Source organism: Rhopalosiphum maidis, chromosome 4 (assembly GCF_003676215.2).
Source record: "Rhopalosiphum maidis isolate BTI-1 chromosome 4, ASM367621v3, whole genome shotgun sequence".
In the NCBI taxonomy this organism is placed as follows: domain Eukaryota; kingdom Metazoa; phylum Arthropoda; class Insecta; order Hemiptera; family Aphididae; genus Rhopalosiphum; species Rhopalosiphum maidis.
In genome coordinates this window covers 14,077,330-14,088,857 of record NC_040880.1, presented here as the reverse complement: position 1 = coordinate 14,088,857, position 11,528 = coordinate 14,077,330, and the positions used below count along the sequence as shown (strand labels likewise).

The 11,528-nt window shown below is 31.1% G+C and overlaps 1 protein-coding gene across 1 annotated transcript; it reads right to left on the bottom strand.

Moving 5' to 3' along the window:
* Nucleotides 1-412: 412 nt before the first annotated feature.
* LOC113548246 (gamma-tubulin complex component 3 homolog) lies at nucleotides 413-9,809 on the bottom strand. Its single transcript, XM_026949032.1, has 11 exons — nucleotides 9,804-9,809; nucleotides 3,929-4,018; nucleotides 3,712-3,874; nucleotides 2,099-2,295; nucleotides 1,812-2,009; nucleotides 1,633-1,760; nucleotides 1,402-1,559; nucleotides 1,146-1,341; nucleotides 892-1,084; nucleotides 688-820; nucleotides 413-465 (listed from the first exon to the last, which is right to left on the bottom strand). Exons 1-11 carry the CDS (start codon nucleotides 9,807-9,809, stop codon nucleotides 413-415), a joined length of 1,515 nt encoding a protein of 504 aa, XP_026804833.1.
* Nucleotides 9,810-11,528: the final 1,719 nt, after the last annotated feature.

The following is an 11,528-nucleotide window of genomic DNA, read 5'->3' as shown; positions in this document are numbered from 1 at the left end:
ATAATAATAAGTATTAATTTAAATTTCTTAAATAAGTAATAATAAAGCTATAACTTTTAATACAAAAATTGAAAAATGTATTTATCGTAATGCTCGTATAAGAAAAAATATTATGTTCTTGATAAAATTTAAGGTATTCAAAAGAACTTTTTTAAACTATTGTGATATTACTTACCACGGATCCGTCGTCTAAACATTTCCTAATTGATTCTAAGAACGACATATGAGCATCCATAACCATTTTGACACAAGTAGCTCGATGGGTTTCATTTTTGAACTGTTCCCATTCGTCGTTAATCATTTCAAACATGAAGCTTTGAATTTCGTTTACGCAGCTCAACATGTTTGATAGAAATGCGTTTATGTTTCTCAAGACCAATTGCAGTTCTATTTGTCAAAATTCGTGTAAGTATTAAAAACTAAAACTAAACGAGTATGAAAGTTTTTCACGTAAAAGTGTGAGCTCTGGAAAAATATATATATATATATAATCCCAATATATAGTCAATCGTGGATATATAGTGAGTTATGAAGCAGTCATATTCGTTTGTATTTAATTAAAAGTATATTTATGCGGTAATTTATAGTTGTTAAAATATTAGTATAAACGTTACTAGAATTAGAGAATAATATTAAATGTATGTGTATTATTTATATTTAAAAATTTTAAATTAAGTACTAACTCACCAATCCTTTTGTATGATTTTTTTACGAAATTGGCAAGTTCCTGCCATATTTTATGTGTTACCCAATCTACATTTTTTAGTCGCCATAGGAATTGAAAAACTTTCGTATAATAGTTAAGGCAAGGGCCGAATACCTGCAATGTTAACACACTAATTAGTTTAGTGTTATTTTTATAATTACTACTGCAGCTGTGATGAGATTTACTTGATTTAAAGGTTCATCAATTTTGTACTCAAATTTGATACAATCCCAATTCATATTTTTGGTTATATCGATTCTATATTTCAGGTTATTAAACAGCTTCTTACTATCATTTCCAGCAGATGTTAAAACATAAGCGTTTTTTATAATATCTTTCAATTGATAATTATGTAACTCGTTATTTCCAAAATATGGTCTAAAATAAAAAATATATTTAATATTACTTAGTTTTAAAACAATTTCGACAAAAATCTTACTCTAACTCGTGTATTAAATAAGTATAAAAATCTCCACGACCAAGTAACATGTAATTTCGAAATCCTTCGAAGTGTTGATACAAATCATATTCACCAATTAACACTTCCATTAATAAAGCAGACGATTGATCACACGAGTCAAAAATTATTTTTGATGTTTTACTACATTTGTCAGACGACATAATATTGAATCCGTCTAAAAACACATGTAAATTTAATTTAACGTTTTAGTTATTTACATGAAATTGCAAATTACCTTCACTAGAAGCTAGGATTTTGATATTTTCTCTAAGTTTATTAATTTTTGTTTTTATTTTTGGACTAAACATTTTTAACAGTAATCTCATGTTTTTTCCAGTTTGATAAATTTCGGTTATCTGATATTCGTTGAGAAAATCTAATGTGTTAGTGGAACTATAACAATTAATATAAGCTATACACATAGAATATAGATTTTCGAATAATTTTTATGACATTTTTCACTAACCTTAATACGTGGCTGTTATTCCAATAAATTTCAGACGGGTTTTCCACTATAAAAAATTCACCATGTTTATCTTCTAATTCACCGTCTATCATCCAACGGAGAATCATCGCCCGTATGGGTTCGGTGATCTAAAAACAGAAATGTATCATTCAATAAATAAAATCCCTAGAAAGCATTACCTCATTAAACATTTTATTTTCAACTTCACGAATTCTGGAGTGAATCACTGACGATATTAAATTGCAGCCACTCTTGCCTTTAGCATTCTTTACAACTTTCGCTAGACATTTGAACCTTATCATTACATCATGGTCTAAAGGGATGAACATGTGTAAGTAGTCCTTAGAATGTTCTAATACCTCAAGGTTGGTATGTAACTGCAAAATAATAATTATTTATAAGACTGGATTTCTGTCAGTTGAATATTCACAACAAAAATATTACTTACCCAATTATTTACATATACGTAATATGAATTAATTTTCTCTTGTAAACTAAATCTTAAAGCTTTGGCTACACTACCGATGTGTTCGCTGTCGTCGTTTATGTAGTCTTTGATAATTTTATGCAAACGTCCAAGTTCATTGACTTGTTTTAACACAAATTCTAAATTTGGAATTGTTATGCACGCGGTTTCTTTGTCCGATTCAAGCCATTTTATGTCTTGGCCGTATAATAGATTTAAATGTTGAAATTTTATTGCTAAATTAAATAGTGTAAAAAGTAATTATGTCTTAAAGAATTAAAATATATAGTATACTACACTAATTAGATACTATTAAATATTTTAGCTAATTCACCTTGGATTGAAATTAAGTTTCAAAATACAAATTTTAAATTCTTCGGTGGTTAAAAACATGCAATAAATAACTTGGGTGTACATACTTTTTTTTTTTTAAATAAGGCAATTTTATTACAGATTCCGTTTACTTATTTTTTTTTTTAATTCTTTCATATTTTCAAAATTAACAATTAGTTTAAGTTGAAATTTTCAAAAATCTGTTTTTAGTCAAATTTTTACCATGTTTATTTTATAGTTGATAATTAATATAATCCCGACATAGCGAAATTATTATTTTTAGCTACACAAAGAACATGCATTAATAACATTAATGTTTATTAAATAACAAAATACTGTAAACACATTTTTAATGTATTGCTTTTTAAAATTTTCATTGTTATAAATTATTTTGTACCTTATATCTTGCAACTCACAATAAGTATAAATAAGTAAAATTACAAAATATTATAAAAATAAAGTGTTAAAATGTATTGTTGGATTATTTACATATTTCAACTTACTTTAACTTTTTAATTTCGTAATTATATAATTCTAATTATATTATTATATTATAATAAGGAAAAAAATCCTTATGTATAAAAATTGATTAAAAAAAAATCTTTACAGATTAAGATCTATAAAAAAAAGGGGTATACACTACATAGGGGTATGTACTAACTATATAGTACACGTTTCAAAAAATATTTAAATATCCTAAATATCCTATCTTCAAACCTAGAAATGGGGTAGTTAAATTAACTCCTACCTCTGATGTCACATACTAAAATCTTGGTTTAACCGTAAAGAATCCTTTAAACGATTAAAACTTCTAGATGCTATATTTATAAGTAAAACAACTAGGCTATTATAGCCTATATAGAATATTTTAAATTAATATAAATAAATTAAATAATGTAAATGTACTTAAGTTGTACTTAAAAATTACGATTTTATTTAAATATTTTGATTAGAATTAAATGTAAATCTTATTAGATAATATATTGCAATTCAATTAAAACTCTCCAACACAAGCTATGCTTATAGGAGAGATGAATATCTTTTTAATGGTATATATTATGTATACATATATATATATATATATGTATTATACGAATATTTGTGTTCTGCTTGTTGATTTACTAAAAATAAATATTATTATTTAATTAAGTACTCCCTTTCACTTCCTGAAAATTCCTATTTAAATCCAAGTTTATCAGCTGAAATATTTAATAGTACACACTGCATAATAAATTATATTTTTTTTTTGCACCGAAATACAATTATATTTAATAATTTACCTGTTGAAAAATTCATTCTATTTGCTAGCAATGTAAAACGATCATCATTTTTATCTCCAAACAAACCGTATGGCAATTTGGTTTCATTTCGATCTCGTTTGTCAACTTTAAATTGTGTGTGTTGTCCAAAATGTTGAGGACTAAGTCTATTCTGACTTATTATCTGTAAAATATAGAAAATAATAACTGATTATGAGTATTTAACGAGTCAATTTACTTGATCAGTACATACGAATGACGCATTTGATTTGTTTTGTTCTAATAATCTATGACATAGTCGAAGTACATAATTCGTGTCTAAAGGATCCTAAAAAATAATAACAATAGCAATTGTTAATGTTATATAATTGAATAAAAAAATAAAAAATCATGTAAAATTTAAATACATTTTTGGTTTTTAATTCAATAAACAGCGATACAAATTGTTCTTTTTGGGGCGATTCTAATTGTTTCGTAATTTTATCTATATCTATTCCATTTGTTTGTCCCTGATGGCTTTTTAATAGTTTTGCGTAAATAATCTTATATAATTCATTTGTAATAGTATTTCCAAAATATTCTGGATAAATTATACGGAATACATAAACATATACGTAATTTACAAATTAATAAACGATGCAATATTAACTAGACACCTACTTACCATCTGAATTGATCATTTTAATTGTTACAAATTAGTCAATGTTGTTTTACAACTATATTTACAATAATAAAATATGTCTTAATTAATTAACATTAGTTTTATCAAGTGACTGTTTTATTATAGTTTATTAAATAACATGGAAATTATATTATATTAATACATTTCTACTTATAATATCTGTGTAATCTTCGTCTTCTTTTTATAATAATAGTCACGTTCACGATAACCAGAATAGCAGCTGTCGCATAGAAAAAAGGTCTATGTCATAGATGAGTAATAATTATTAATTACTCTATGGTCTATGCGCGGTTGATCATATTGATTATTATTACTTCTACTGACGTGATTTTTCAAATATTTTCCACTTTTCACAGGATTTTAAGACCTTTCCAAAGTTTTTGTATTCGCGTAACGTGCGTCTTTTGAAAGCCGTAATTTACGGTTTTTTCGCCGTTTGCGTTCGTAGCGGTCGCGATCGCGGTATCGAGTACGACCGCCGACGACGATCCTCCGGACGTTTTTCTTCGTTCTTTTTATTTTCTCACCGATCGATGCAAGAGATATTGATTCTATTTTTTTTTACCTACCTAATAAAACACAATATATGTATTAATATTTAAAATGTGTGTTGAAATTATACAGATCATGCATGAGCATTAATATTTAATTCTTTGAATAAATCGGGTACATTCAAATAGTATATATAATATATTAGGTACCTATTCATATTAGGAATAATACACATAAATCGGCAATTGTTGACATATGCATTAAAGTGACAATTAATATTCGAGTTTCATTACACACGAATTATACGAATCATATGCGTGAGACAGTGCTGGACGCAAAATTCGTTGCGGCTCACAAGCGATTTAAGTTCTCGAGATTCGGCACTGTAATTGCATATTGATTCAACTATCAAATATTATAATATGTACGATACGTTATATACTCTAACAGGTGTTTGTATAGAAACTTTATACCATTCGAAGTTCGAGTTTATACAAATTTTGATTTCCCTTGCTATACGCTTACGTCATTCGCGATCCGACATAGTCTGATTGCTTATCTGATGGGAGGTTTAATTCCGTTAAAATAGTTTTTCTCCGATGATATCTGACGACTTAATTTATTTTTTAACACGTAATTCGACTTTAACTTTTTCTCCTACAAAACAGCTTCAGACTTTCGACGTCAAGAGTACAGGTATCGAATTGCATCAATTGAGGGCTGATAGCTAAATCCCCAATCACTACTTTTCATGTTTATATTTTTTTTATTCGTTCAAAAAAAAAAATCGGGTACGCGACGGGACATGGTATTACACCGAATAACTGATAAGTTATAGAAAAACTGTTAAATCACAAATACGGTAATCGACTTTATCAAATTTTTAGTGACCAATTTCTAGACACCCGATCACCATTCCCTACTGATATTCCGGTGAAACGATTTTCACTCAACCACCTCGAAGGCGGCTAAGGGGCTTTACACGCCGGAATCGAGTTTCACCAGTCCCTAGTATTATGATAAAATAAATTAATATTGTATACATATGAATATATGATTAAGAATAAATCAATGTCGTGAATTAAAATTACGAAAAAAAAATAATGCATTTTTTGATATTTTATGGACATTTTCCGGTATTTTTAAGGGCATTTTTATCAGAAGCCCGCCTGTATATACTTATAATATTGTACGATTAGTCGTGCGTAAGTCGCGGGTTGATATAATAGCATCCGGTCGTCTGCATTCCGCAAAATATATAGAAAATGCTCACCACCCGGCAAAGACGATATCGCGTAAAACGATAAAAAATAAAAACAATAATAACGGTAGTGGTAATGAAATCGACCGGCTATACGAATTATACATACTGCGGCACTATTCGAGGGCCTCCCAGCGACCGACTGTTACGACTGAACGAGTGTTATTCGTGCGAGCGACCGCGTTAGATCGATAGAGATCATAACACGGACGCCCGTTTTTTAAATTTTTTTTTTCTGTCGTCGCGCGATAATATTATAAAAAAAATAATATGATATAACGATATTATCGTTCGGCCGGCGGACGGACACTATTGCTGTGGCAATATTATAGGTACAGAGCAAATACGGTTAGAGCGAATTCCGCACAAACCGCGCGCGTGACGGTTGCGATATACATACACATATTGTACGTGCACAACACCGCACTTTACTTAAATGTTATATATATAAAACACCTATATTTCCTACACGTTTTCAAATGTCGTGTGCGCGAGCCAAACGCTGTACACGCGCATAACACACACGTCAAATATTATTATTATTATTATTATTATTATTATTATTATCGTATGACGCTATAATATGTGTAACGATATCTCGTAACCTGACCTATCTCTAGACCAGGTTAAGTCTAGGCCCTCGCGGTATTTTGCACGCGGAGCGGATCCGAAACAGGAATGGCTCGCGGGCCGAGTGTAATCCGTTCGGACGGCGCGCAGAGTCCGTCCATAAACCACCTGGACGCCGACGAAGCGGAATAATAAAACACGACGATAGCGACGCATATGTAAAGCTAATAATAATACTTAGACACATCGTATTATTATAATATATTATGCGTGTACCGGGTGATCCGGTTAACGTGAGACACTCCCATTATTTGAATAACTATTGACGCTTTTGAAAATAATCGTCTAACGCCGTTTAAAGAAGTCGTTAAATACAACATTTTTCTAAAAAAAATTATTGATTTTTTATCGTTGTAATTTGTCTTTCTTTTTTATGACGACATGCAGTTTCTATTTCCCGTTCACAGACACAATGTTTTTATGATTAGGTACTTCAGCGTATAAAAATCAGAATTTGGACTAGCAGCTTACGAGTCATAAGTATTTAAAGTCTATTATGTGAGCTGAGCGAGATTGCAAGCGGGACCCGGTACCCCGTATAATTTCGGTACACTACTCCGCTCAACTAAATTTCAAACACTTAAAATTAATAAAACACTAGTCCGATATTTGTTTTTAAAAGAAACGTAAAATTAAATAACCGTTGGCGTTCTTTAAAACAACGAATGTCTTATGTGTCACGCATATCGATCACGCATAGTACATTATTTAATGTTATTATAATATGTATAGTATGCATAATACACCTGCACGTATATGCTTATCACACTGCGGGCGCTAAAATAACCATTTAAAATATGGCGGACATAGCCGATAAAGGTGCGTGTATGGGATACAGTATATACGATCTACCGCGCATCTCGCTGTGTATATTGCGTTTATTATAATACGTGTAATGAGTATAAACATAGCACAACAGTATACACGTCGTAATAATGAATGGCAGGTTAATTTTTAACGAAAAATTGTATAGCACTCCAAACTCCGAAATCGGACAGGTGGGTACTCTACGGTGAATCGAATCCGGGATCGAAATAAATCCGTCAAGGACCAGTCCTGACAGCCTCGTTTGTCCTACTACCGGTGGATATTGTCACGTATAGTCGTGTAGGCACACAGTGGAATACATAATATTATAATGCACGCATATTATATGCGTGTAATATGTGCATGAAATCACTGTTCCGGAAGCTCCCGTGCAATAAGAATGTCTCTGCAATTTCAACCGTATATGATCGACGTCAAATTATCTATAAAATCAGCGGTACTTCGTGCACGGAAACCACAAGTATATAATAAGATCGCCGTTGTATCCACTAGAATTTGTATAAACAATGAGTTGAATCTGTGTATTGGCACACACCACTATAACACACCTGAATCTTTGCATAGTCTTTTGAATAGGTGATTTCCAAATTAATAAATTTTATATTTTATAATGTAATATTATACTTAGTCGATATAGAAACATCCAGGTAATACATATACATAAATGTAAGACTTTGCTACAAAAAACATGAAATAGAACGTCAACGAGAACATATAATAATTACTAAACAATTTATACGATGCAGAATTTCTAAAAATATTAAGAAGTATCGAAAACGACACGAAGAAAAAATTATTGCATTGTTTTAAGGTATAAAAATATAGCGATTAAAACAACATACAAGACCTAACCCTAGAGTTTTTAAAATACATAGCATATACCAAGGGTGGCCAACCAGTCGATCTCGAGATGAATTCGAATCGATCGCGACACCTTTTCTTAAATGTTTGAAGGTTTTTCAGCAAACAATTAAAATATTTTTTTTTTTTTTGTAAATTTGTACCTATATACATATTTGTATATCCCACGAATATAAAAATTATATTAAGAAAAAAGCAATAAATAGCTATTAAAAACGAGATTAAACACAGCTATATTGACAACCTTTTTTCTTTTTTTTTTTCTGATCGATCGCGACAACCTAAAAATCTTAGAGATCGATCACAAGTCGATTAAATTTGCCCCCCCCCTGGCATATACTACCTCGTCTTATAAGTTATAGGTACGACATTTAATTACAAAACGAATATAAATCATATGATGTTGGACGAATTTTTCATAATAATACTGTCGGAAGATGCGATTCGAATAAAAAATTTGCTTCTTGACAAATGTCAATATATGAATACGTTTTAAAGTTGTACAATTTTACATAGCTATAACTCACTTTAAAATAATAATATCAATAAAAGCATATGTAATTGTCTAGTTAATAGTCTTACCTTTAAATTTGACAATAGGTAAATTTACTCTAATAGTAAAGCTAACATCACAAAATGTATTCTGCCGAACGAAAATTTGTTATGATGTACGTTAGTAAGACAGAGACAACACACGCGGGTATGGCGTCCTCTTATTTGTAAAACTGAACAAGAGTAAGTTGTTATGTCACTACAGTATAAAATACCATTATAAAACAAAAAACATAAAATATTTTCGAATGTTACATAAGAATTTTATTATGTTACTGTCTGTTTCATTCTATGTTAATTTAATATTAGGTTTAATTTGTATGTATTTTGTATTCTATTATGTAATGTAACTCTCTACCCCCGTCACAAGCATTGCGCTTAAAGAGGGTAGATACTTTATTGTAGACATTTTAATAATATGTAAATCATCTTATTTATATTTTACGATAAAAAAACGTTTTTAAATTAATTGGGTAATTGATAACAAGAAACAGGACACATTCTTAAAATTGTTAAAGGATTTGTTAGAAAAGATAATAATTAGGGCTGTGAATTTGTAGAAAAATGGATTTTGTTCTACTATAGTAGGTTTCTAAGGATAACGCGACTTCTCTCTGTCGAGTTTCGCGTACATCAGATAATATTTTATTAGTTCGTTTATGTCTTTACTTTGGAGTATCATAAACAGTCGATTCGGTCTAATATCAAATAATCCAAAGAATGAGGTATAAACGTGAACTGCTGAACGCAGATTGGTTATGTGCTCCGCGCCAGTAACAAGACGGAGACAAAAAAATGCGTGCGTACCGACATCTCGATTTACAGCAAAACGATACGTTCTATACCACGTCATGGTACTGTATCACCACACCAATTGTCTGCACTAATCGTATACGATAATAGTATGTTAGTAATAATAGTATATTTGTAAATCGTTTACTCGGTTGACGAGATGAATGGACTGTTTTCGACCGAAAATCGACCGATCTCCGTACACCGCACATACTTGACCATAATACGATGTACTATAACACACAGCAGCCGCGCAGTTGGTACACGCGCCCGTCATAATAAATTCTGCGCACGGCCGGCGGTCTCCGTTTGCTGTGCCCAAAGTACCGTGATAATAACGTTGCGGGCGCGCGGCCGTTCGAAAAAACAATATTATTCTTATTGCTATAATAATATACAAATCGCTTTCGGCCCTAATTACACACGCCGCTAATACGTTCGTTTAAATTATTCCACCTCTGTATCGATCTGCGGCCGGTAAATTATACGGCCGATGCGTCATATCGTATATCGACACGGATCGCGGTAACGTCCATCCGCATACGCACATTATGTACGCATCTCATTATGTAATGATAATTATAATTCTATAGAAACCAGCACATTACGTATTCAAAAACAGACGTATTTTGAGAACCGATTATGCAGTTACAGCCCCGTCGCTCTCGTCTCCGGCGTATTATCGTCCTACATCCCGACCCACAGATCGATTATTCCGAACGCCCGATCCACGCGAAACAGCAGAATTATTTTCATCGCGGGAATCGACCGCCCGCAACTGTTGTCTTCACACAGTTTCACCGTTTTGTTTCCGAAAGAAAATATCGAGCCATCGTCGTTGTTTTTCTGAAATGTCCAATATCCGCCGACTTTCCGTATGCGCGTGCATCGTACACACCACAATAACGTTGTACACCGTTCGACCGTCAAATCGTATCTAAACTTTAAAATATATTTCAAAATGATTTACATAATCTGTACACACAATAATAAATAATAATGACTAAAAGCCACCGAACACCGGCTTAGTTATAAAAGAAACACACACACACACTCCTTTTACTAATTCAATTTCTTTTCAATAGCGCACACTTACCTTACGTAATCTTATCAATGTTTACCCGGCGTGCGCCGATTACGCCGCACGGTTGCGCGTATAAATACAATTTCAATGAACAAACAACAACTATATAATAATAACTTAAACGCTGTTTAAACAAGACGGTTACGATTTATGAACAATTCAAAGTATCTTAGCCGTGTTTATATTACAATGTTTACGGAAATCTACTTGTGTATGTATAACCATTAACCCGTGTACAACGTACATACATTCGCTTTTTTTACAATTTATGTAATTATTATACTTCATAGTTTATAAATCATAAATAACAAACAGTAAGTCATAATTATTTGATTTGTGCACGTTTGTGAGTATGGCTTTATTCTTTTCAAAAATTACTTTCTACTTGAGTATTAAATTTGAAATCATTAGTTATTTATACTGTTGCAAATTTGTATGTTAAAGTTAATATAATAAATTTACTCGCCTGCACAGAGGTGGTTTTTGAAAAGTTTCTGGGGAGAGGTTTTCTGATACTATCTTATCGTGTATTAAAACAAAAAAATGCTTAACCCATTAATAATTCATTACTCAGAATGAAGTACTTACATAAACGAAAAGAACATGACATAATAATTTATGAAATTTTAAAAATGTTTAAAATTCCACTTATCGTT